We start from the raw sequence: 27,434 nt of genomic DNA, 5'->3' as shown, positions 1-27,434 counted from the left end.
TTTCTGGCACTAAGCAAATGGAGGTAAGTTCATGCTAGTGGTTTTAGCTGTTAAAAAAAATTACTGTTGCATTATTAGCTATTTACAAAAGAAAAAAGGCATGAAGTTAGAGATTACATACTTATTTGTCATTTTACTGATGCTCCCAAAGTTTGGGTTTACCCCTAGAAAAGTTGTGAGTAAGTTCAGCTGTGGGGTTTTTTTTTTTTTTTAATTTGCCAGTGAGAAAAGCACTGGTGTTTTGAAATAATTAAGTTTGATAATTCTGGTTGATCTTCTGTCTGATTCATATGAAGACCCTGCACTGAGGAGGTGTCCTTAGACTTCTAGCAGTCTGTCATTTCTGCACAAGCTTCACAGTCAAACATTTTTCACTGCTCTTGGAGTGTGCCTTTGTGCCTCTAATGCACAGAAATGTTGAGCACCTGCTGAGTTGCTGCAGCTGCTTAAACCCTGTGCTGGTGGCCGTGTTTGCCTCCCAGGCTGGCAGAGTTGCTGTAACTGTCTAGAAAGTGCTGGTTCTCACCTGTGAGCAGAGATTTCTGCTGCAGTCAGTACTGGAAGTCAGTTCTCAGGTGCTGCCTCACTCAGTCCATCACAGAGGTTTTGTGGTGATGCTTCACTGTGTTGCTGAGACTTCAGTATGGATTTTTAAGGCTGCTGCATCACCATGATGACACGTGCCCAAACCAAGCACCATTGCCAAGCCTGTTCTCTTCCAGAACTGGCCTCAAGTTTGGACCTGGGCAGATCCACATCTTTTTTTGGGAACCTTGGCTGCCTTGCTGGGAGCTGCACCTTCTCAATTTTGAGGGCTTACATTATGTTTTGTAGCAGGTCTCTGTTTTGTACTTAGCAAAATATTTTCTTCCAGTTAAGCTCTTGTGTTAGTTACGTGTCCCTTTTACAGAGTGCTTTGCTATTGACGTGTGCTTGGTGGTTTTATATCCAGCCTGCTCTTGGCATCCTAGCCTAAAGCAGCAAAATAGAAGAAAAAAGAGCTATCTTGGAATTCCTGAGATCCCTTATGTGCTTCTATGCAAATTAAATTAGCTAGGAGCCTACATACCGTTTTTAACACTATGCTTTAATTTTCTCTTTGCAGGCATTTTCAGCATTCTGTAATGCAAGTGCTGTCTGAATGTATTCTGTATTTACATAACAATGCACCTAACCTAGGAGTCAAAGTCAAGTCCTGAATCAAATAATTGCTTGGTGTTCATCTACTGAAGAGGCTCTTTTCTGTAGAAAGTTTTAGAACACTACCATGGGCTTCTGGATGATCAGTTATCGCAGAAAAGTCCCAAAATGCTTGGTTAGAGGGGTAGGATAGAGAAGTATCAAACTGAACAGATGTTCTGCTCTCTCAAAACAGCAGTTCCCTACTATGCATCTCATTCTGCATGGCCAGCACTTGGTGGTGGTAGGGTGCAGAAGAAAATACACTTTTCTCTGTGAAAAGCAACAAAAAATGAGATTATTAGTACCAAACAGGGCCTCACTGCAAAGAAGCTGTAATTGTTCTGAGTGTTCTCTAGTGGGGGGGCAGAACTGCCAGCAGTATTTATTTGTTGTGCACAGGTGTCTGTAAAAGTAGCACATTTCTGGTCCGTAAGCAGGTGTTCTTTCTAGCATATGGGTCAAGGCTGACCTTTGGCAAGGCTAGGGGTTTACCTATGCCAGTTTCTCTTCATGACCCCAAAATCAGAATCTTTAGCTTAAACACATGACCCTAACTCCTGGTATTTCTTCTCAATATACTGAGAGGGGGATAGGTGGGAGGAAACTGGGAGGTCAGTGGTGTTCTATCTCTCTTGTTTAGGCTACAAGTGAGTTTCTGTACTGCTTTTATGATGGGTTTCTGCATTTCATCTTCCTCCTAAGAGGTGAAATAAGCTGCAAATGCACCTCCTTAGGCCACATGGGAAATGAATGTTAGCACCACTGTGATACTGAAATCTGACATCTGAGCAGCTCTTCTCTCTGCTAACCCAACACCAGTGAATTTCAGATAGGAACAACATAATGAATTGTCTTTGCAAGTCTTTTGTCTTATAATGCAGCTGACTTAAATGGGTTTTAATCCTATAATTCTGGTAGCACAGAGTGTATAGGAAAACACCCACAAGCAAACAGGAACTCACATAAAGTGTCAGTCACTTGGAGTTGACCTGTAAGATTAAAAGACTGTAGAGCTATCCCCTCTCACCTTTCAGTGGCAGTGTCACCTAAGCATGGGAACATGTGATCTGTGGTTTTATTTTCCAACTTCAGTGCATCTCTGCATAGCCAGTTATTCAAGTGTGAAGTCATTTATTAAATTATCTTAAGCACTAACATCAACTCATAGATTTAAAAGTAGCTATACAAATATTTTTGTCTTGATCCTGGTTCTTTAATAAGTTCCCGTGAAGGGAAGTTGATCAGGCTTAGCTTTAACCTTTGAGGGCATGAAGCTGAAATTTAGGGAAGGAGAAGAGGAACCCACTTAAGAAACTCAACTTGTAGTGTTTAAGGGGAAAAGCAGTATAGCATTTAAATATTCTAGAAACTTGAGGGGTTTGTAATACAAGCAGTCTCATCAGCTAGGACAGTAATTACACTCAAATTCAACTATTCTGGAAGGAGGATCCAGAATAGTTATGCAGAGCCTATCCATGGAAAGTTTTTGGATCAAGTTTTTACCAAAAAGATTTGCATTGTTCATGTGGTTTTGGATGAGGTTGTTGGTGATCAGTCCAGATATGGTTGCTAGATATTGAGACCCTGCAGTAAAACTCCTGTCTTGAAGGAAACTGTTTTACCACTGAATGCTGTTTTTATAGTAAAGTCTGTTTTCTCTTCATGGCCAAAAGACAGAAAGCTAGGTGTTTAATTCTGTGACTGACTCTTCAGATATAGTCTTTCCTTTTCCAATATAAACTTAATATTGTAGACTAGATTTCCCAGTAATTATGATTAAGAATGTCCATTTTCAAAAAAGATGTGGGAATTTCCTTGATTTCTGACAGACATGTGAAAGATTTTTGATGAGGGCAGCTGCCTATATTAGAAAAATAACTTCCCTGAACTTCAGCAGGAAGAAGTTCATTAATGGAATGCTTCAGTCATGTAAACCAAAAGCAGCTCAGTCATCATCTGAGGCAGATTATTATCCTACTTTAATAAATGATTGACCTAATCCTATTAATGATTTCATAGGAAATCCATGTCAAAGCCAGGAACCACATCCCTTCCTTTAAAGATTCATTTCATGGCACTGCAGTTGAAGTGCGCTTGGTTTGGGATTAGTGGGTTACCTTTGCTAGGGTTTATTTTGTAATGCAATGTACAACATACAACATCTTGTCAGCTGCAAATCGATGCTGGGATGCAGTTGCAGAGAATTGCTTGTGCCTGAGCATTATTCTGCACTATTAACTCTACAATTTCTGATTTATGGTTTCCTGTGATGAGACAGTGGCTTCTGTGGTCAGACAGGAAAGCCCTCAGGCGCTTTTGGAGGCTGAGGATCAGTCTAATGGTTTTGAGAACCATTCTCTGGGCCATTTCTGCTACAAATTATTGTAAAATTGCTCTTTATATTCTAAGAACAGAGGCAAAATATTAAGAACAATTTGTTCTCTGCTAACAGGCCAAGCTGGTCTTGCGCTAATGTTACAAGAGTAAGAAGATTATTCTGTATGACAATTACATCATCTAGTACTATTTTTAACTCCTTGAATAACCTGTATTCCTTTTCCTTAGGAGAATTGCTTGTTTGGCTGGATTTACTGGGGAGAGCCTTTCTGAGACCAGTTCCATGCTAGAAAATGTGAGCCATGAATGCATGGCCACTGAATGGATTTGACCACTCAAAAGGGCAGCAGTTCTTTCTGATCTTAAGATATCTTCATTTGGGTTATCAGCCCTTTTTGCTAAGTCCCTGTGGAGGCTGCCTTACAGATGTGTAGCTTTTTAAAAATTTTATATTCTAGGTTCTCTTAAAGAAGTAAGATCTCTTTGAACTTGTAAATTGCTCAGGTGTACTTCTAACATACACTTGGTGAATGAACAGAGATTTCTTCCATAAAAATTATTATTATTTGATAGCCTTATTTTACTAAAAAAATTGTCTGAAATACTATAATTGACAGTTTGCTTATCAAACTTACTCTTTTCTGCCCTTTTATGCAAACCCTTTTCATCTGAAAAGAATGTGTCAAAACTGTAGGCATGTGATGAGTATAATGAGAAATTATAAAACTATAAACCTAAAGGGGAACTCTGTGCCCCTTAAAACACCTCATTTTCCTCAGCCATAACCTCAAATGACATAGTAAACTGCCACTTTCTTAAAGAATTTGAGGATAGCAAAATGAAAGCAGGAATGATTTTTTAAAATAGCTGTACCTTACTGTAATGGACACTGATAGACATGAGAAAGCATGATGATTTCAAATTAAGAGTCTTAATAAATTACATCTTAGGTCACAGCCTTATAGGGTGTGAGAGGAACAATTGGCTTTTTTTCCCTAGGTAGTGATGCCTCACATACCCTTTATTCCATGTAATCTGTTGCAGTGGTCTGATCCCTGCCTTGTTCTGAGTGTAGCAAGGAATTCCAGCTTGGATTATTATCCAGCTTGGATTATATTATTATGAAAATTGACTTTTTATTAAAATGAGATTGAGAATCTGGGTATGAAGTAGAATCTGGCTAGAACGTAGTGGGTGATTGTTGTTGTTGTTGTTGTTGTTGTTGTTGTTATTATTATTATTATTATTATTATTATTATTATTATTATTATTATTATTATTATTATTATTATTATTATTATTATTATTCCAGCTCTATTGGGGTAGAGTGTGTCTGGTGGCACTGGCAGACTGCAGTTGGTCTGTGCTCCTCAGATAATAGGCACTGGTGCCTATAATCTTATTAAATCAGCTGAGAAAAGCATTAGAGGAGTGCCTGTGTTCAATTGCAATGGGCCCTGCTGAGGGACTGTTCTCTTTTGAAAAGCGATTGAAGTAGACAAATGATGTAATTTTCTGATTTTACAAATTAGGGATCTCTAGCCCAATGAGATGGACCAAATACCTTGGCTTTAGGCTTCCCTCTTAATGAAACTTTTAAACTTCAGTGATCTGGCCAACAGCTAAGACTGCAAATCTTTAATTTATCTCATTGCATTTTATCATGTTAGATAGAGATTATTGTGCAATCTATGGGTGCTAGATGTGCTTTTGAGTCCTATAATTTGAGAGTTAAATGATAAAAAGTAAATTCTAGGAAGAAAATCACTGCTGCTTTGCATACTTTCTAAGAACTGCAAACGATCCGAGTAGATCTGGGGATATTACCTATCCAAAACCACATCCTAGAACATCCCACTGCTTCTGTAAGGTACAAGAGACCTTGAGAAAGGGAAGAGCAGCAGAAGTGAACCAAAGCACACAGGAAAAACTGAAATGCCTAAGTTGGGAAGGAAGCAAGTTTGCAGGGCTGTGAATGTGGGGTGGTGTTTTTTGCTGTGCCTTAAAGGGAGTGTGAAATTGAAGAGGAAATTACAAGCCATGGGGCATGTTGAAAATTGACTTTTCATTAAAATGAGATTGAGAATCTGGGTATGAAGTAGAATCTGGCTAGAACATAGTGGGTGCTTAGCATTTGTAAATTACTTCATACAGCTAATATTACATTCCATTTCATAATGGGCAGATTGCCCAAATAAAAAAAGGTAATGGTTTTCCTGAGTTGGAGAATATATTAAAGAGTGGGTAGAAACAGAGCAAGGGAAAAAAGCTGGCAGTGCTGATGTGAGCTGTAGATCTGGGAGCTTCATCAAAGAACAGCCAGTGCAGTAGACTCACAGGAAAAGAAAACTTAGACATGGAGCTGTTCTCTTCTTTGCCCCCAGTTTCTGGGCAGAAATGTCAGAGCTGTAGGGTGCTAAAGTAAAAGAGAAGTGACACTGTCTGTTTGTTTTGAAGAGCATAGAGTATGCTTTTCATCATGATTTAAAAGGGCTGGTTTTGCAGCTTCACATCACTCCTAATCTGTGAGAGATGTTTGCAGTACTGGGGCTCAGTTAGTCAGGAAGAACAGCAGTGCAAGTAATAACAGATGGGTTTGGTGTTTAAACATAACTCCCAGTTGGGGTGGGGGGTGTGTTTGGGGTTTTTTTAATGAAAGTGTGTTCTGGAAAGAAAGTAAACCTCCAAAATGAGAAGAGATAACAGTAGGATGTTGTAGATAGGAAGAAAGAGAAAAGACACGTGAGAAATTGCTTATTTTTTATAATTAGATTAAAAACAAAAGAGATGTCTGAAATAAATGAAGTAGGGAGTGAATCAGTGATTGCAATTCAGAATCATTCTCCAACCAGAAAAATCACTGAAGAGTTTTGTCACTGCAGATTTTTTTTTTAAGGCAGCCTATAAATAAATATTTCTCTGTACACCTTCTGTCTCGTGAGAGTGGTGCCTGAAAATTATGCATTCTTTTCAAAATACTAATATGAAGAAAGGCCTTCCCTGCAGGACCAAGAGCCAGGAGTTTTTGTAAGGGGATGGGGGCAGATGCTACTCCTGCAGATTTGTCTATTTCATAGAAGTAAGCAAGTTTCTATTTCTAATGTTCTATTTAATATAAAATTAATCAAATTGCACTAAGGTGTAAACCAAAGCACAATTGCTAGTTTTAGTAGCTTTGTCTCTGAGCTCTTACTTATTAGCAAAGCATTTGCCCTTGACACTACAGTAGGTATTTAGGAATTAGGATACGTAGGTAGTTCTTTTATATTCCAAAATATATTATTAGTGGCAAAGTTTATTTACTGCAGTGCATTAATCCTTCATCACTTCTAGATCAATGTTTGCTGTAAGTAACAAATAGGCTGTCAATATCCTCAGGCCTTGTATTCCTGCACTTCTGGAATGCAGTTTGCTCATACTTAAGCACTTTCTATTCAAGTATTTGTATGGATTGAATCCTTTCCTGATGCATCTGAGAATTAAAGGTACTGGCTCTTTCAGTCTAATAGATTAAACAAAAAGACATCTTCCATTTGCAGTCTTTTTCAGTTGGTAATTATTTGTTTACATAGTTTTTCTAATTAAGAATGTCAGCACTTTAACTGGGGACTGTTACTCTGTCTGCAGAGGGGCATTTCACAAGTTCTTCTTTTGCACCCTTTTCCAAAGCTTTCTGCTCTGAGCTGCTCCCTCACCACCCTCAGGCTCCCTGGGTTCCTTTCCTTCCAAGACTTCCAGATAAATCTAGTTTTATGTTTGCAGTTTCAAAAATAGCCTTTTCAAGTCTTCAGTGTAATTTTTGCAGTTAGTCAGTGAGGGAGATGTTCAGGCAGAGATTCTCTAGGCTGCTGCCCCTCAGAGGAGAGATGTTGGTAGAGTGTGTTACCTTGATATGCTGTGGTTAATTGTTTCTCAAGGCTGTTGCAGGTTTTATTAAAGGCTTGGGGTGATGAAGCTGTAATGAGAATTTTCAAGAAGTTAAGAGAATGAGGAGCAGTTTTGCATATTGCTGCCCATTCATGCAGTGGCTCTGTCTCTGCCACTGCCCTGTCCCCATTTCCTGCTGCCACTTAGCTCCCTATGAAAATTGCTGCCCTTCATTTCCTAATTATCATTTTTCCTGTAGACATGACCACTTTTTTCTGTTGAAAATGGTAATGTGGCTCAGCATTTTGCTATTAAAAGTCAGCTTTCTCACTATCTGTTCAGTAAGTGCCTGTTCAACTATTTTTGTGTGCAGGATATGAACTGATAATTGGATTTATAGAACTGCAGCTTTGCTTCATTAACAGAGCCAATATTCTCAGTTACTGTACAGCTTTTTATTCTTAAATACTGTGAGCAAATTGAAAGTGTACCTAACTATAAATACAGTGTATGTGACACCTCAAGGATGATGGTGGAACACTGGGACAGGCTTCCCAGAGAGGTGGCCCAGAGCCTGCTGGGGCTTAAGTGTCATTTGGACATGTAAATTACATTTAAGTGTCATTTAGCCCTTAAGAACATCCTTGAGCCTCTTGTCAGCCCTGAAGTTGGACTGGGTGATCAGGGTAGGTTCCTTCCCACTGAAATATTCTGTTCTCAGGTTTCCTCAGAAGCAGATTGCAAAATAGTGGGGATTTTCCCCCCTCTGCATTACAGATGGGGTTTTTTGGCAGCTGTGAGTGAATCCTGTTTTTCATGTAATATATCTATGGAAACAACATGACTTTTAAATTTTGATGCCATGGTTCTGGAAGCTCTAGAAATAGTCCTAAATAGTAGTTGGAGGCATTTAATTTAGAATAATTTTAAGGAACTTTTATGGCAGACTTTGAAATTGAAACATATAACCAGCTGAATGTGAAAAATTACAGTTCTGAATGAAAATATGTAGAATCTCATCTTGCTGTCTTTTGAGAAAATGAATTTTCCCATGGTCAGTGTACTCTATCTCTTCCTTGCAGGCTTTACTAATAGCAAGATAAAAGCTGTATTTTCACAGGGAATATTAAAACTCTGATTGAAGACAGCAGAAATACCTAGTAATTCAAGCCTTATCTGGTACAAATTGTAGCAAAACAATATATTACAGAAATTGCTTCTGCAATCACATACTAATGCTTTTAAAGAAAGGATTTGGAATATCTGGCACAAATGAAGTACATGCTTTGTTCAGCATACATAAAAGAAGTTTTGCATCCAGTTCTTTAGACAGTGATTGTCCAACCTCCTTGGATTAATGACCACAGGGAAGTGCAGTGCTAGCCCTGCCTTTTTTCTTCATTTCATGTGTCTGGGCAGAGCTTGAGTTGCTGTTTGCCCTGAGCTGGAGCAAAAGGAGTTTGCCATGTTAAATGCTCACACAATTAGTCACTGACTGGGAGCCTCAGCAAACAGCAGAAGCCTGCATGTGCTGAAGGTAGAACAGAGAATTGGCATCTCCATCCTTTCCAGTGCCACTCCTTTGAGGTGGTCTGAACAGTTTGAGCTGCTGTGGTCCCTAGCCTGTACTTTGGAAACAGAGAAATGTGAATGGATTTTGTTACCCACAGTTCTGTACTGCTGGAGACCCAAACTGCACCCCACTGTGCTTGACAGTGGGGAGTTGATTATTTCACCCTAACAATCAAGATGTTAAGAAAAAAAAAAAAGGCAAATGATCAGCACAAATGGATTCAGTGGTCATAAATTTTGTGTAGTCTAATCTTATTTTTAAAATGTTGATTTTATTTATCTAATACCCAGTCGTGTAACTGTCAGTGAATATAGGTCCTTCACAATGAGGTCCCTTCAGTTAACAAACAAAAGAATATTTCCAAATACTTCTATTTAGACTCTGGTTGTAATTTTGTATACTATACTGTGAAACAGATTTTGTGTATTTTTAAAAAAAAAACCAAACAATAAGGATGGTGCGTGGCTTTTAGTGTTTGTAACAAAACCAGATTTTAGGAAAATCCTCAAAAAGGTAACACCTGTGTAGCTGTGGTGTTTCTTCTCTCCCAATTTGTCACTCATCAGCTGCTGCAGTCCCAGGGGTGCAGAGTGTTTCTCTTCAGGTCCAAAAAAACTCTAAGAAACCTTGGAGAATAGTGCAGGGGCAGTGGGAGCAGTAAAGAAAGCAAGAGGATCTACCTCACCAAGGGAAGAGCTGCAGGGAGTGAATAAGGGAACATCAAATTTTCTGCTGGAGAAAATATTTTTTCCCCTGGAAAAATAACAATTGCTAGAAAGAAAATGGAGTTGGGATATAGAAATAAATGAAATCATGCTGGTCCTTAATTATCATGTACTAACTGTGCTTCCTTAGGAGCTTGATGGAAAGCTGAAGAGGTTAAAATAAAACAGGGATGCTTTTTAGGCTTGTGATGCATGTTGCCAGACAACTAGAACTAGTATTAAGTCTCTAGATTAGTAAAATCACTTGCCTTGCATAATCATAAATGATTCATGTGGCTTGTAAAAGTCTGTTTAAAAGGATGAAGTGCTGTGTAATTTATGGATTAAGTTTTGCCCTTCAATGCTTGTGAAGCTCATTATAGGGAATTACACTGTGTATTCTGGGAAGAAATTTGACTTATATTACAGACTCATCTTGTACAAAGGTGATACAGTAGTGACTTAAATTTCTTATTGGAACATCAAATCTAAATTTACTCTTCTAGCAAAGCAGGTGGAATTTCTCCTTGTCATGGGCAGAGGAGGGCAGGTTCAGGTGTGTTTTGCTACAGGAATGTCCAAGCATAGCTGGTCAGACTGGGTGGTATTGTGTAGTCCTCAAGGATGGAGGGGAGACATTCATTACATGGATTTTACCTTGGAATGAGGATATCCCTCATCTCATTGAGTAGGAGATGGATTTGTGGTGGAGCCACTCCTTGGTGTCAGCTTGTGAGGGTTAGACCTGCCCCTTGAATTAAAGCAGTCAGAATGGGAATCCTGGCAGCCTTAGAAACTGGAGGATAAGTTGCTGTAAATATCGTTACAGTTGACTTTATGTTTGTCTTTTAAGGACAAAATTACAGTATTAATGTCAGTTCTTTAATGCTTTCCCACATCTCATCAGTGCCTGTTGCAGTGTCTGTCATAGGAAAACCAAGAAATGTGTGATGGGTCCCTGCTGGGGGTGGTGCTGGGCTTTCCCTGAGCCAGGGCTGCAGGGCTGTTGGCATGGGAGTGGTGAGCCAAGAAATGCAGATTCCTGCAGGAGAGATGCTTTTCTGTCATAGTTGAGACAGTCACAATACAAAGCAACACACTCCATTTTCAGAAGGCTTCAAACCTGTTTTTATTCTGGCATGAATGGTCTTTACACATTCTTACAAAATTCCTGAGTTTACACTTCACTCACAGGTCAGGAAAGACAAAGTGCTCATTGGAATAGGCAATTGCAAGTTTCTCTTATTTATCCTTCTTTCTTTCTTGGTTTCTATGTCAATGACCTTGGTAGGAAATTCTTTCACGGGTAAACATGGATCCTCTTATCAAACTTCTCTCTGGCTCACAGAAGTCACTGTAAAACCTCTCCCACACTTTTCCATTGAGAGATCCAGTAAGCTTTGGCCAATATTGCTTTGCTTTTCTTCTCAAATCCTGCTTGCCAGCCTCCTAACTTCACTGGTACCATGGTTTCTGAATTTTTAGATACCAAACCACTTGTGTGCATTTAACAAATATAGAACGCTGACTTGAAGTCCAGATGTGGTCAGCAGCTTTTCATATATATGATAATCACATAGCAAATATTTTGCTTTGAGTCATAACCCATGCAAATGAAGAATATACCTCCTTTTCTTAGCAAAGTAGTTTTCTTTTCAAGGTCTTTGGTCCTGGGAAGTGCAAGCAGTCTAATTGATACGTATTCCTTGTGCTCCATCCTTTGATGCTGCCTGGTGACAGTGCTGCCAGGAGCTACTAAACTTGCTGACAATGGTTTCCTGGCTGCACCTGGCAGGCAGAATCATTTTTTGCCCTGTCTGCTTACAGCTTTTCCTTCTGAGCTCTTAAAAATTATTTTTCATCTTATTACTGAATAACCAGACGTTGATGCCTTTTTGTCAGTGGCAGAGCCATGAATTAATTATTTCATTTTCACAAAAGAATTCATACTATCTCCTATCTCATTCTCTTTAAAAAAAAAAGATAATCCTGCATATCTTGTTGAAGGTTTCACTTAAATAAAAGGAAAGAAGGTGCAGGCAGCTGTCCTGTGTGCTGAGGCGTAGAACCCAAGATTCATTTGTTCTTTTTTACTCAGCCAAGGATAGCAGGAGATTTTAGGGAGCGGGAGAAGAAGGATGAAGTAAAAATGAAAAATGTCTTTTTTTTTTTTTTTTTTTTTGAGACTCTTTGCAAGACACAATTAGGTTTACCTTCCTGCCATCCTGGATTGTGTGGAATTCTTTCAGCCTGGGTGGGATACTGCTCCAGTTCAAGTATGGTACAGACACAAGGGTCCAAGGGTCCAGTCTGCCTTGTGTGCCAATAAAGGTTTTTTTTCAATATTTTTTCAGTTCTCCCATTTTTCACTGATCTTTTTTTGGGAGTGAGAGAGATGGGGATGGCTCTTTGAAGTCTCTCGGTCCTGGGGTGTTGCAGAATAGAGATACTCAGGGAAGAGGAGGCGTGGTGTTCTTATTTTAGATCTCCTGCAGTCCCTGTCTCCTGATGCATCCATTAAAAACGCTGCTGTGCTCTGGAGTGGGAATGCTGTAAACTGAAATCATGAATCCCTGGTGCCAAGGGTGCTGTTTGCTACACTGTGCTCCTCAGGGAAATGGACAGGTGCTTGTGTTTCACACCACAATAAAGCTGGGAATCCTCCAAGTGAACAAAGAGCAGTGAGATCTAAAAGGGGAGTTTAATGCTTTACAAAAATGCAACACAGCGTAACAAATCCTTATTTTTTTTATTTCAAGGCCTCTTTCAAGGGTGTTGTTGATTTTCCTTGTGTCATCAGGGTGTGTCTGTAGAGATTGCCTAGCCTGCTACCCTAGCTGAAGCTAACAAATCCATGCAGGATGCCACAGAGTCTCGTGCTTTCCTTTGTCCTGGCTGAAAGGCAAACTGTGAGCTGGGGTCTGAATTTTACCCCCTGCCCTTGTGGTGTGTGTCTGAATAAATGAAAGTGCTGCTGGCATGTGAGAGTGCTTTGCTTCCTCCTCCCAGGGAGCATGGGGGCTGGGAAAAACAGGTTCTCCATGGGTATTATTCCCTTATTCAGCATCAGCAGATTGGAGCAAAGTGCACTTTGAGAAATGAATATTCAAGTATAATACATTTATTAGCCTAGTAGTTTTGTAAATAAGTATTTTACCCTTTACTAAATCTTGGTGTAGAAGCTCTACATCTATATCTGCTCTGAATGCATCAGGTTCCTTGAAATAAAAGGCTAAGTCTGGGGGTTCAAACCAGAAAGGAAATTTGTCTACTGGTACCTACATTTTGGTATTGAAGAATTAAAAATAAAAATAAAAAATCTGCTAATTTTGCAGCAAAGTACATGACTTCTGTATGTTTAATTATATTTTTGCAACGTTATGGGGTGTTTTGATGTAATTAGTTTAGGCAGACAAAGTACAAACTGCAATGCTATAGTACTGTATGAAGAATATATTCCTACTATTCTAAAATAGTTTCTTAAGTGATTTGTTTTTTTTCTGCTTCCCTGTAGATTAAAGCAAAAAATTATGACAAGGTGGAAAAGGTGAGTCATATTAATATATGTAATATATCTCTATAGCAAGAACAAGTACCTTGTGATTGGGCTAAATCAGATTGAAAAAATTCTGTAGCTGTCATTGAATGTAAAACACAGATTAAAAAGTAGCACTAAAGTTGACTTGTTGCTGCCAAGCTCTAATCAGTGAAATCTGCAGGGGGATTTTTCTGCTTAATTCTCTCCAGTTCCCTTGCATAGCATGGAGATGCTTTAAACAAAAGAATGAGTAGTTTAACTTCTTCTTCCTTATAAATCTCAATCACAATTAGAAGGGCTATTTAAATTCATTTTGTATAGCTTTAAAAGTAGAAACCTAATTTCTGTGTCTGGAATCCTGATCACGTCTTCTTGATGTATTGCACAGTTATTTCAGCGCTGCCTTATGAAGGTTTTACACATTGATTTATGGAAATGTTACCTTTCCTATGTACGAGAAACCAAGGGGAAGCTACCTAGTTACAAGTAAGTTCCCAGAGTTGCTCTGAATTATTCTAGTTTTATGGTGGATCTCTTCTTGATTTTTGGCCAGGGGATGGGGAAGAGCCTGGGTCACAAATCTCTCTGGGGATTTTCTGTTGGGGGAGGTTAATATATAATCTGCATTTAGAAAAAACATTCAAGTCTCTTTAATTGAGCTTGCTGGGTAAAATTGGTTCCTTAGTCTGGATTCCTCTTACAGAATGGGATAAGAGCAGTGGAGGAGCTGGTGTAGTAATTCCAGTTCTCTGCAGATGGGATTGGTGCTTAAACCAAAAACCTGAAACACCTGAAACACATTTCTTCTTCTTTGTCCTTGCCCTCCATGTCCTGTTTAGTCTCCACAAAATTTAGCACTGGTTCCAGCTGAGACCAGTAGCAGTAAAGAGTTCAGGAATTGGAGGAAGTTTTGGAAGGCATTAAAAAGTCATAAAATTCAGGGTGTCAGAATTTTGGGGTATGTTAATCTTCATCCCTTTTCAGTTATTACATTTTCCTTGTTTATATTCCTGTGGGTTGAGTTTCAAAAAATACCAGTGACTTCCAGCATCTATTAACTGTTTCTTCCCCAGCCCACCATAATTTCTTTGCACTATAATTGGCAAAATGAGTAATGCATTAACAAAGAAAATAAGCAAGGAGTTTTAATTTATTTTTACATGACTGTTTTGAAACAGTTTTAGAAGGTTCACCTTACCTTTCCTCTGTTTCTCCTGTAAATGTGGTCAAGGAGGCAATAAGGTACTGAAGTGTGTTTGAGTAAAGGAAGCTAGAAGAAAAGTTGAGAGAAAAAAAAAGCTTTCACTGAAACTTAACCAAGGAAATTCTGTAAACACTTTAAATTTGAGGGAAAATACTTGGAATTTGGGGAAAATAAATTGTGTGAAGTATTCTGGGCAGTTTTCACACAAGGGAGCTACTCCTAATTGTCCCAGCCTTCTGGGGCTCCTGGAGAATTACAAAAAGGTTTGGGGAACTCTGAGGGGAAAAACTAAGAAACCATGGGTGCTTCTGTCAGCTGAGAAGATGTGGAGAGCAGTTGGTTTCTTCTCAGCTTCATATCATATTTGTGGATTTCCACTGACTTGGGGTGGGCCAGGAACTATTAAAATGCTGGATTGCCACCAATGAATTTGTAATTCTTGAATAAAACAAACAACCAAAACCCCATCAGAATCTGAATAAGGAATTTAAAGCCATCTGAATACCAATTTTTGCTCTCACCTGTTGAATATTTCTGATTCCTTGATGTTTGGTTAGAACTTGCTGCACAAAAGAATACTCTTAAATAAAGAATTTTTAAAATACTAAACACTTGCTTTATGGTCTTTGTGGTTCTTTCCCTCAGAGAAAAAATGGCTCAGGCCTATGATTTTGCTCTGGATAAGATTGGCATGGAAATCATGTCATACCAGGTATGTTTTGTTAATCAAACACATTTTACTTCTAACTTTATGACAAGTACAGCTAACCATTGGTTTCACCATATGTAATATTTTTTCTCACCTAGATCTGGGTGGATTACATCAATTTTTTGAAAGGCGTGTAAGTACCTGAAAATTCACTTTTTTTTAAGCTCAGTTGATGCAATGCTGATGTTCTGCCAGTTGTGACCTGTCATAGCTGACGTTGCTCTCTCTCCCCACTGTTTAGAGAAGCAGTAGGATCTTATGCAGAAAACCAGAGGATCACAGCTGTCCGTAGGGTTTACCAGCGTGGTTGTGTCAACCCCATGATAAACATAGAGCAGCTCTGGAGAGATTATAACAAATATGAAGAGGTAACCAATAACTGATTCTTTGTGACATTTAGAAAGAAGTAATTATCCTGTAATCAAATATGGTGCCCAACCCATATCCACTAAACACATATGTATAAAAGAGGTGACCAGCAGTATAAACACGTTTTTGTGTGCAGTATGTACCAACTCCTGTGGCAAAAAATCACTCCTGAGTGATTTTTAAATTTCTTTCAAAGACCCTCCATGAGATTCATTTGGCTGTCCCATTTCCCAGCTGGCTCAGTGGAATTGCTGGTAAATGAGTGAGTGAGGCATCACTGGAGCAGCTCAGCTGGCAGTGAGGACTTGTGTCCCCAAGGAGGCACTCCCCTCCTTTCACTCAGAGTCAAATGGCATTCAGCTGGGATGGTTTGGACTTCCTCCACGGCATTAAGTTACATGTTCTCAGTGTTTAAAAATGCTCCTCACCATCCTCCACCTGAAGCCATTCCAGCACCCCTTCAGGTGAGTCTGCTCCCACGCTGCCCTCAGCTCAGCTCTCTGCCCTTTCAGGCCAGTTTGTAGCTGCACCTTTAGAGTGTGTTTTTAAACACATCTGGTGACCAAGCAGCCCCAGTCAGCAGCAGTGTGAGTGCAGAGCTGATGGGGGTGCCCTGGTGCTCAGCACTGCCCAGCAGGGATGCTCATACAGCTCTGGTCCTGCTGCTTGTGCACAGGTGTGGCTGCTGTGGCTCCCTGTGCCCTGAGCAGCAGAGAAGGGCCAGTTCCTCTTTCCTTGTTGCTAATTGTGCAAGTTGTGAGCTTGATGCCCTCTCATGTTAATAAGGCCATGGTGCTTAGCTGCTGGGAGAGCCTCTGGGTGGGAGAGCCTCTGCTGGGAGAACTCCAGGCATCCCCAGCCACGAGCGTGTACCATGGCAGCTCAATGTCCCATAGGTGTTTGGGGACGCCACTGCTGTCCCCAGGGAGGATGCCCAGGACACACCTTCTCCAGTGTAGGAAAACCCCCACCACAACTTCCCCATAAACCACCCCTTCCCCTCCCACACAGGCTTTCACTGCTGGTTCCTCCTGCTTTCATTGTACATGGAGAGGCTGCCAAAGCCATGGCTCAGAGCTGTCCCAGCTGAGGCAGCTCTGGCTGACACCTGGAGCTCCAGCAGCCCCTCAGGCTGTTTGAGCTGCTGGGAGCTGAGGGCCAGTGTTCTGCTGGGGCACAGGGATCTGTCTGTCCTGTTGTGGCTACTCTGACCTCAGGGGCAGGGCTGCTGCTCACGAGTGTCCTGGCACAGGGAAAGGAATGCTCCTCACCAGAAGGGCTCTTTGAGGGGGAGGGATTGCCCATGTCAGCAGCCCAACAGCACAGAGGCTTCATGCAGGTCTCAGTATGGAAAGGTGATGGCCATTTGCTGTAATTTGAGCTTTCCTTCAGCTCAGCTGTAGCCACCAGGTAACAATACCAGCCTGTCAGTCACCAGTCTTTAATTAACTAAATGGTCGAAAGTGGTAGAGCTTTTAGGGAGTTGTGGCTCAGTGACAAAGTGACAATCTGGCTCACAAACCTGCACAGCTGCTGAGCTGGTTGTGTATCCTGGGAGAGTCCTGCTGTACCCTCAGCCTGGTCCTGGCTTAGCTGGAGCATTGTGGGGTTTGTGTGCCCCATGGCCCAGCTTGCCATCCCAGACAGTGCCTTGGCTTGCAGTGAGGGCAAAGCTCCCTTTGCTTCCCAGCTCAGGTGCCTCTTTGTACTTGGACTGAAAGCTGTGCACATCTTCTGCACAGTCCTGGCAACCACACCAGCAAAATCCACCCAGACACAGGCATAGCCAAGGGGTGGCTGCTTTTCCTGCCCAAGAGCAGTTCTTCAAGGTTTTGTTCTTGCCAGGACCCTGTGCCCAGGGCCTGGCTGCCCCCAGCCCCTGCTGCTCTTGCAGAGCAGCACAGCAGAGCCCTCTGCACGTGTGTGACATGTGTGCAGTCCTGGAGGCTGTCAGGCAGTGCTGACACTGCTGACAAAGGCAGGAGCCTTTGCATGGAACCTCTTCTAAGAGCTGTCAGTTCCTTCAGGAACAGAGGAGAAGGCAGAGCTCTGAGCCTGGAGGTCAATCCCTGGTACTCCTTGTACCAGAAAATCAAATTGCTCATGTGCTCTCAGTCAGGCAGCTGTCACTGACCGTCATTTAAGAGCAAAACTGTAAATCACAAATTTTCCCACTTTCACCCACAACAGTTCATGTGAAGCTCATTGTATGTTTGAGAGTGATTAAACATAAGCTGAGGTGCTTCAGGTCACTTGAATTTTAGTAGTGAGTTCATCCTCTGTATAAGTTCTTACCCATATATTTATTAGGTGAAATAAATATTTTGAGATTGGTATCTTAAAATAACTTTGTCTTTGCTCACTTTTGCATCCCCTTTCGAGCTCTTTCCTGTATAAAATAAGATTCATTATGTCCAAAGGGAAATTGCACATTGCCAATTCCTTTTTTCACCCTTCTCCAGGGCATCAATATTCACTTAGCCAAGAAGATGATCGAGGACAGGAGTAGAGATTACATGAATGCACGACGTGTGGCAAAGGTACAACCTTCTGTTGACTTTTCTTTGTCCTATTTAACTTCACAAACCAGCATTAAACTTGGTTCTTACATCAAATAAAAGTGTGCACAGACTAGTAAGGCTGGCATGCTAAAATATTTCCATTTGTTTTAGGAAGCATAACCTGAAGGAAGTGTTTAAATTCAAAGCCTTGCTTCTGTTTCAGGAATATGAAACAGTGATGAAGGGCCTGGACCGCAACGCTCCCTCCGTGCCCCCCCAAAACACCCCCCAGGAGGCTCAGCAGGTGGACATGTGGAAGAAGTACATCCAGTGGGAAAAGAGCAACCCTCTACGAACAGAAGATCAAACTCTGATAACAAAAAGAGGTAATGAGATGTCTCTAGGGTGTAGAGAATTGTATTTCTCAGCTCCAGTAGAAGCCACGACGTGATTCGGTGTTCAGGGATGGTGCTGGAGTAGATGTTGATGGAGTTTCTTGAATTGTGTGGGTGGTTTTTTATAAAAAAACAATCTAGATTTTGCTAAAGCCAAGCTGAAAGTAAGAAATGGATTTTGGGAGACAGTGCTATAGTTGTGTGCCACTGAACCTCTGGTGCAGGTCAGGGAACAGTAGATTGCAGCCTGATTTTATGGCCCGTTTTGAGTGAGCTGTGCTTGTTCCTCTGTGGACAAGGCAGGTTTTAGCTGCTGGTTGTGGTTCATGAAGTTCCTGGCAGTATAAAAGAACTGCAGCAGTGACCATTGTATTCAAAGCCAATTAGTGTTGATGTTGTCTGATTTATTTGATGAATTTTGCATTCCACACTTGGGTTGTACAATGGTGGCACCGTTTCCAAGGAGTGTTCCTGTCGTGTTTTGCCCACAGTGATGTTTGCCTATGAGCAGTGTCTCCTGGTGCTGGGCCATCACCCAGACATCTGGTATGAAGCAGCTCAGTACCTCGAGCAGTCCAGCAAGCTGCTGGCTGAGAAAGGGGTAAGCAGCTTGCACTGGCTTTCTCTTCTTTCCTTGCTCTGACATGGTGTACTCTCAGTTTTTCCTCAGAATCAGGGAGGGGGGTGTAAAAAAATAGTTGTGACATGTTCAGAATTTTCAAATGGGGAAACTAAAAATTTTAATAAATAAAAATGTATGCACTTTAGACAAGAATTGTGAAAAATTGTTTCAGTTTTGGCCAGCTTTAGGCTTGGGGGATTTTTTGGGCCTGATTTTGTGATTCCTTAAGTACTGGGGAGATGATTATCTCTTTGTTGGAGCACTGAATGGAAATTCACTGGGGCTTGTCACACACAAGAGATATTCCATAAATTGGCCTTCATTGTCACAGATGCTGAACAATTATATTATTATACTTATTTTATAACAGGACATGAACAATGCTAAACTTTTCAGTGATGAGGCTGCTAATATTTATGAAAGAGCGATCAGCACTTTATTAAAGAAGAATATGCTTCTTTATTTTGCATATGCAGATTATGAAGAGGTGAGCAAAAATAGTGATGTACTGACATTAAAATCCAAATACATCTCCCATTAATACTGTCATTTATTTGAAACATACTGAGTACACAAAATTCTGTAGAATTAATTTACTGATTCTTCTAGCCTTATTCAGTGTTTCTGAGATGGAGCTGACAAAATGAAGAGGAAAAGCTATGAAAATCCGCTCTCTTTCTGTTTCAATATTGACTGTATTTCTGAAGTTATCATAAGGGTGAAATGCTTAAAAATTTCCATTTCCCAGAGCATCAGCTTCTTCACTTTTAAAGTGGGCATCAAAGGCACCTTTCCTGTCTGATTCTTGGGGAGGTGATGTTTTTGTTGGCATGGCTGTGACAGAAGATGGGGGCCACCTTTGCTGCAGCTCTCTGGAGAAATCTCTTTCCCCAGACCACAGTGAGCCTCCACAAGGAGCAGTGTCCCAGTGGTGTTTATTCCAGCAGGAATAAAGGCTGTTTCCCACTGGGCAGATGAGGACTGTGCAGTCCTGTGTGGGGTATAGTTTGCCCACTTACTTTATCATGAAAGAATCTTTCCAGGGAGAACTTCAGGACAACAGAGGGAGGGAAAGAAGCCTTTGCCTTTAAAAGAAAAATCCTTCCTTGGTTTTCAGTGCAGCCTCCTGTATGCTGTGTTCTGGTTTTTCAAGGCTGCACAATACAGCCTGCAGGGCTGCAGCTGGCAGGAAGCAGAATGGACTATTGGAAATGCGTAGGTTGCAGAGTTAAGGAGATGGTGTTCCCACCTATCTGCACATGGCTTTTAGACAGAGGTAAAGGATACAGTCTTTGTATGCCAAACACCTCCAATGCCAGTTCTGCTGCAGCATTACTACATTAGAAAAAGACTTCAAGGACTTCTGAAAAGCATGTAGGTAACCATTAGTGGGAAATTGGTGTGAGAAGTAAAAAATGTCTGCACAAGACAGAATACTCATCTGGGTAAAGGGACTGACATACACAGTGTTCAGCCAGGGAAAAATGGGAACAGGAGAATTCTAGTTTTGTCTTCAGCTTGAGTTTTGCATTCTGGGAGGTGCTCTGAAGGGAGTGAGTGAGCAGTGTGTGTGTTTGCCTTCCCCCAGAGCCGGATGAAGTATGAGAAAGTGCACAGCATCTACAACCGGCTCCTGGCCATCGAGGACATCGACCCCACGCTGGTAAGATCATCCTAGTGCCTCCACATCCCCATGGATTGGCACCCAGTGCATGCACAGAGTGGGGAAGCTCTCACAGGATTCCTTGGCTCACAGGCATGGAGTACTGAGGTGGCAGAATTACAATCTTTAACCCATTGAAATACGCTAGGACATGTGCACTTTGTAGAAGAGACACATGTGTCTCCTTTACAACAAGTAATGAAGATAAAAGATATAAAATAATTCACAAGCACCCTGTGGCCATGTAGTTTGCAAATTGCAATGCACCATGTAGGTAGCAGAGTGTTGCTGTGCCTCTGCTGCAGTGACACAGTGAACACTGTCCATGTGCCAGCTGTGGTGGTGCTGAACACAGGGTGTCAGCAGTAACCTGCCCTCAAAAGGTTGTTTAGTTTATTATAACACAACAACCTCAAAAGGTTATTTAGTTTATTATAAACAGACACAACAAAGCATGAGGGGGCAAAAGAAGGTGTGAAGCCTAACACTAAACAACAGGTCAGTGTCAGAGGAGAGGTATCCATTCACTGACACTTGCCATTCTTTAGAGACACATCTAATGCTTCCCAAAGGCACATCTTATGGGAAACCATGGGCCAGTTCCTCCTGCTAAGGAATGCTGCTATTCGTGATCTAATTCAGAGTGAAGGAGAGTTGAATCCCAAAGAAATGCAAATCACAAATTGGCTGCTGAATTAAGTAGCACATTCATTATTTCCTTGATCAGGTATAAATACTTGCAGGCAGGAGGATTTGTATCTTGGGTTGTGTCATGTACAGGAAAATGCTTCATCAGGCCTTTTGGCTGTTCCTTGGCTTTATGGATGTCTTAACTTTATTGGAAAGTTATCATTTTTACAACAAGCCTTGAGTTCTCTGAAGGCACCAGCTAATGTAAATGACATTCATCTCCTTACCTCCCCTTCCTTGAAAAATCTCTGTATTAACTACTATCTTTTCATGGGATCAGTCTTAGGTGTATTCCATTTTTTATTAAGAAAAAAAAAATCTATAAAATGTTTGCCTCGGTATTGTAAAGCAAAACAACACAGAGGCACAAGACAGCCTTGTTTCTGTTTGGATTCATCTGCTGTATTTTGTGAGTCATGATTACTTCAGACATAGTAAAAACCTTAATGATACCCTGTTCTTTGTTAGCACTGATGCTATTTAAATATTAATGTGCACCTTAGGTTTATATCCAGTACATGAAATTTGCAAGGCGAGCAGAAGGCATTAAATCCGGAAGGACGATATTTAAGAAAGCGAGAGAGGATGCCCGGACCCGCCACCATGTCTATGTTACTGCAGCTTTAATGGAGTATTATTGTAGTAAGGTAACCACAGGTGCTCACCCTGATCCTAAACAAGTGCCAGGAGGCTGCACAGCTCACTGAAGCTAATAACTTTTTTTTTTCCCCCCCGATGTTTGCAGGATAAGTCTGTGGCCTTTAAGATTTTTGAGCTAGGGCTGAAAAAATATGGGGACATTCCAGAATATGTACTGGCATATATCGACTACCTTTCCCACCTTAATGGTAAGCTTTGAGAGGTCTAATGAAGCATTACTCAGGCCAGGTTCTTGGTGTTTAAATTCTTCATGAAGCTCAGCAGTTAATCTGAACAGAAAACCTGCTGCTGGTTTGTCTGAACTGAAGCTCCAGAAGTCTGGTGACATTAAATCTTGATTCTGCTGAAGGGAGGAGAGTGAACTTTCCAAACTGTAACTCACTGGCAGTGCAGGAGTTTTACAGCATCTGCTGTGAACAGTGGGAAGTACACTGAGGAATTTAAATCCTGAGGAAAAAGATTTAAAGGAGTTTACAGTCAGCATGAGAGGAGTGAGGGATTAGCTGGTCCTGGCTAGGATGAATTCAACTCATTCTCCCCAAGTAGATGAGATGAGCAAGATGTAAAATCAGTACTGGGCATGTCAGTCATGCTTGGAGGGTGCTGGGGAGCTGCAATGGAAAGAGCAGGGCACAGGAGCTGGGAAAACCCGGGCAGGAGGTGGAGGTGGTGGTGGAAGGGCTCTGGGTGGGATTCCCTGGGGCAGGGGCTGAATGGACTCCTTAGAAAGGAAACCCAAGCTGCTGTGTGGATTATGCAGCACCAGGCACCATTCATTCATCTGTCAGGCTGCAGTTCCTAGGGTTTTCAAGCACTGGGAGTTGAATGGTTTTTGAGGGCTTTTTCTCCTGTGAGCTATAAAATGAGAGATTTTATCAAAGTTAAAGTACATTTAATTTTGCTCTAAGTTAAGCTAAGGGTCTACATAAATATTGACAATACCTTTCTGTAAGTTGCCATGAGAAAAAATTATCTTAGAACTCCCTAGTTTATTGGTCTATTTTAATAACCCAGCAGAACTCCTGAAACCCAGGAGAGCTGATCTCTGAGCTGTAAGTGTAGGAGGTGGTGCTGCACAGGGCAGGAGTTGGCAGTTTTGGGAACAAACCCACCAACCTCTCCATCCCCCAGCTGGCAATGTGCAAAGACTGACTGCTTGCTGGGAGCCAGGTCTAATAATTTTGGGAGGATTCTGAGGACTATACAAACATATTAATATTGCCCTGATTTAAAAGGGAAATAATGAATCAAAAGGCCAAATTTAAATTTGCCAACATATGCTACTGAGATAATTCAAGAAAATTGATAAAACCCCCAGACATCCCGAAGAGATGCCAAGCAATAGCTGTGCTCTTATAAAAGAACCTGTAGTAAGATAAGTTTGTCACTATCAATAAAAACAGACTCCCAAAGAACAAATTCACATTGGAATTTAACATCAGTGAAGTTTTATGTGGGTGCTCGGATCTCTTTATACTTACTGAAATTCAAATCCATGAAAGTCAGCCTTATGCTTAATCTAATGCACACATCTCTTTGAATGGACATATTTTAATTTGTCTTTAATATATTTTACTCAGTGTGATTTTTTTTCTTTCTATTTTTAAAGAGGACAACAATACAAGAGTTTTGTTTGAACGTGTTTTAACTTCAGGGAGCCTTCCACCTGAGAAATCTGGGTATGTCTGCAAAAGCAGTTTCACTGCTCTGGAAAAGATACATAACCCCTTTCAACCATAAATATCCTGAAGAAATTAGAAACATGAACAGCAGGATAAAATTAGGTACAGATGTTCCTTCCCCTCTTTATGCTGTCCAAAATAGCAACAGCTGTGACAGATTTGGGAAAGTCCCTATCCCACCTCTAGTGAAATTCATTAATTTATTGACTTTAAAACCTCACTGGTGCAGGATTGTTGAGGATAGAGTGCAAAATCCTCCTGTACAGTATGGATTCAGGGGTCTGAGCTGAGAAGGTGAGTCAGGAATTTGTTCAGGAGGGTGCTGAGTATCTCCCAGCCATGAAAATAAAATAGGAAAAGAACCAGAAAGGACTTGGATTAACCACTCACTGCCATATTTGCATTACTACTTTTTAAGTTTCTTTCTCAAAAAAAATGCTCACCAAGGCCTTGCAGTCTGAGGGTTCACTTCACCATTATTACTCTGGTAGACAAAAGCATCAAAACTAAGGAATCAAATATGGCACTGCTGTGCATATTTGTTCTGCACTTCAGTTCTAATCTTTTGTGAAGAAATATTTTTATACCAAATTTAAAAGTGACAAAACACAAGAGCTTAAAAGCTGAACCTTCTTCAAAGGTGAACTCCAAAGCTACAATGAAAGTTGAATCAAGTCCAGAAATATGGTCAGATGTTGCTGAAGTTATATATGAGATTTTCCATGGAGAAATCAGCAGTAACTATATATATTTTGGGCTGTATAAAATTCTGAAGCGCTGCCTGTTGTGTTCTTGCCAGTTAGAATGTGCTGCTCTGTGCAGAGGAACTAGATCATAATGCATGGTAAAGAGTCCTTCCCATGTCAGCATCAGAGTGAAGCTGTGTGTACAGGATGAGCAGAGTGTTTGATAAAAGCTCACCTCAAATGCTGGAGTCCTTGACACCAGAATTCCTTTCCTTTCTGTAACAAATTCCTTTGCAGCCCACCAGACTGAGAGCAATTACAGAGATACAGAAGGCACTGGGAGGGCAATGCCTATTTTAGATGCACCTAAAGCAAATAACAGAAATGGCCATGCACTCCCAGATGGGCTCCTCTGGCTCTGTCCTCTTGTGGGTTTTTAACTGGATTGTGCTCAGTAATCCTTCCTCCTTCAGTAACTCTCAGTGTCCTGTTCTGTTCCAGGGAGATCTGGGCTCGGTTTTTAGCCTTTGAAAGTAACATTGGGGATCTGGCCAGCATCCTGAAGGTGGAAAAACGGAGGTTTACAGCCTTCAAGGAAGAATATGAAGGCAAAGAAACAGCTCTGCTGGTGGACAGGTACAAGTTCATGGATCTGTACCCTTGCTCTGCCAGCGAGCTGAAGGCCCTTGGTTATAAGGTGAGTGGGTAAGAACACTTCAGTTCACTGTTGTTCTTCTCAGTCCTAAGAATCTTGGACAATTCCTTGTTTAGGACATGCCTTATAGTCCTTCCCCTTGCTAGAAAAGCAGGTAAAATAGGCTTCCTCCTCCTCCTCCTCCTGGTCTCATTGGGCAGTAAAGTGCCAGAGGCCAAGGGCAGAAAGGAGCCAGGACCATCAGTACCAGCTGCAATTTTGGGTATTCCTGGTTATGTCCCATCTTCCCATGGAACGGTCAGTGTGTTAATGCCATCACCTTGCAGCTACAGGCCTCCACATCTGAGCTCCTTCAAAAACCAGAGTTCTGTGGGAAATTTGTAGGATCAGGTCACCTGTATGAAATATGGCCAGCTGTCCTTCTGCTCTGAGGTGGCAGAGCTCCCCTGACTTCACTGGGAACTGCATCAAAGCCCACATGCTGCAGTGCCAATGTTTGTTGGGAATGGCTGAGGAAAGCTCTTGGCAGGGAGCAGTGGTGCCTCTTTTTTCAGTGTTTGCTGCCATGTGGACTTCAAAGTGTAGGCCAGACCCCTGTATCTGGTGGTCTCCTGTTTGGTTTCTAACCATATGTATTATTTCTGTCATTTAACACTTTGGGGAATCATAAGAACAGAACAGGATGTTGGTGTACAATTTTTAAAGGCTGCCAGAGAAGTAGAAACAGCTGATTGCCATTTGCATGGACAGGAAGAGAACCCTCAATCCAAGCTTCCACTTACTTCTTACACAGAAAAATAATGTATGAAAAATACAGATGCCATCAAAGTTAACAAAGCAGCTGCATTGTTGACCATCACAGAGCTCTAAAATAATCTGATAGGTGGAAATCAGATTCACATTGAGCCACTGAATACTTTTCTTTGAATACAGTGGGGGCAAAGTTATTTTGAGGTTAGATGTGAGCTTACAAACAAGTACATTTTGCTAAGTGCATGCAGGGCAGTGTGTACCTAGGATGGTGCAGTCCTGCTGCTTGGAACATGCCAAAACATAATCCTGTTTGAACTGATGCTTTGCATGCCTGCTGACTGCCTTATGCTTTACTTCTTTTCCAGCTAAAGCAATCTAGGAATGAAATGAGGGAGAAATGATAGTTGTGAAGGCCTAGTGGTCTGCACCTGTTCACCTAAATCCTCTTAACCTAAAAAAGGAGGCACTCCAAAATGACAAACACACGTTCAGGAACAGAAACAAGTGTTTCCATTCCAATCCATTCCACTGGGTCACTGTAGGATTAAAATCTTTAATGAAACCATGCAAGTTTTGCCCAGATGGTCTTGTGAGAGGCCATCTGAGATGATAATGAAGACAAAGTGAGAAAAAGCAACTGGTGCAGAGCGAGGTTTTGTTCTGTAATTGAAGCTAGCAATGTGATCCTGCCAAGTTCACACTCTCTAATTGGCTTTCACAGGATGTCTCCCGTGCCAAGCTAGCAGCAATAATTCCAGACCCTGTGGTTGCACCTTCCATCGTGCCTGTCCTCAAGGATGAAGTAGACAGGAAACCTGAATATCCCAAACCAGACACCCAGCAGATGATTCCATTTCAGCCAAGACACTTAGCACGTAAGTCAGGCTTTGGGGAGTGGTTGTGTTTCACCTGTGGTGAGTTAGGAACCTGGCTCTTCAGCCTAATCAGAGGCTTTCCTACTCCTCAGCCATCTAAACCTGTACTTAACTCTCAGGCTGTCATTTCACTGGCTTGCTAAAGGCACATGTGTTTTAATTAATGCCAAGGTTGCATGGAAATAAGTACAAGGAGTTTGGGGTCTGGTAAATGGTAATAAGCTGTTACACACATCACAGAGCAGATGGCTGAGTGAACAGTGTGGAATTAGTAGAGGCAAAAGGGACAAGGTACTAATTATTTGTATCAAATAGCAATGCAGTGCAAAAGCAGCTCTGGCACAGCTGTCCTGCTCTGGATTCACCCAGCTTTTCTCCCCACAGCTCCAGGTTTACATCCTGTCCCAGGCGGGGTATTTCCTGTTCCACCAGCAGCTGTAGTTCTCATGAAGCTCCTGCCACCTCCTATTTGTTTTCAGGTTTGTTTTAAAGAACTCTGAACATTTCAAAAAGCTGTGGAAGACATTCTGTCATGACAGAACCACAGTGTGTATCCCTCTATTGAAAATAACCTTCTAAACTTTTTTTTTCCCTTTGGTAACAAATCAGGGTCCCTTTGTTCAAGTGGATGAGCTCATGGAGATATTCAGAAGATGCAAACTGCCAGACAGTAAGTTACTTGTCCTCTCTGGAGGCTGTGCTAGTGCTGCATGAGACTTGGGTTTACATATGGATATTTCTGTCTAAAACCCAGACCTCATTTACAGAT

At 41.3% G+C, this 27,434-nt stretch overlaps 1 protein-coding gene across 1 annotated transcript in view; it reads left to right on the top strand.

Annotated features, from left to right (window-relative positions):
* CSTF3 (cleavage stimulation factor subunit 3) overlaps positions 1-27,434 on the top strand; it is a 48,124-nt gene that overhangs the window by 19,143 nt on the left and 1,547 nt on the right. Inside the window, exons 4-20 of the mRNA XM_054635890.2 lie at positions 13,178-13,210; positions 13,590-13,687; positions 15,051-15,117; positions 15,213-15,247; positions 15,356-15,482; positions 17,946-18,023; positions 18,208-18,370; positions 18,871-18,980; positions 19,372-19,488; positions 20,590-20,664; positions 21,858-22,001; positions 22,100-22,202; positions 23,624-23,693; positions 24,884-25,079; positions 26,512-26,665; positions 27,050-27,144; positions 27,275-27,335. Of these exons, the coding sequence (XP_054491865.1) occupies positions 13,178-13,210; positions 13,590-13,687; positions 15,051-15,117; positions 15,213-15,247; positions 15,356-15,482; positions 17,946-18,023; positions 18,208-18,370; positions 18,871-18,980; positions 19,372-19,488; positions 20,590-20,664; positions 21,858-22,001; positions 22,100-22,202; positions 23,624-23,693; positions 24,884-25,079; positions 26,512-26,665; positions 27,050-27,144; positions 27,275-27,335 (1,726 nt within the window). The remainder of the gene's footprint in view (positions 1-13,177; positions 13,211-13,589; positions 13,688-15,050; positions 15,118-15,212; positions 15,248-15,355; positions 15,483-17,945; positions 18,024-18,207; positions 18,371-18,870; positions 18,981-19,371; positions 19,489-20,589; positions 20,665-21,857; positions 22,002-22,099; positions 22,203-23,623; positions 23,694-24,883; positions 25,080-26,511; positions 26,666-27,049; positions 27,145-27,274; positions 27,336-27,434) is intronic.

The sequence above is a fragment of the Agelaius phoeniceus genome, chromosome 6, assembly GCF_051311805.1.
Source record: "Agelaius phoeniceus isolate bAgePho1 chromosome 6, bAgePho1.hap1, whole genome shotgun sequence".
Lineage (NCBI taxonomy): Eukaryota > Metazoa > Chordata > Aves > Passeriformes > Icteridae > Agelaius > Agelaius phoeniceus.
Note: the sequence above shows the minus strand (reverse complement) of the source record. Positions and strands in the feature narration are given on the sequence as shown.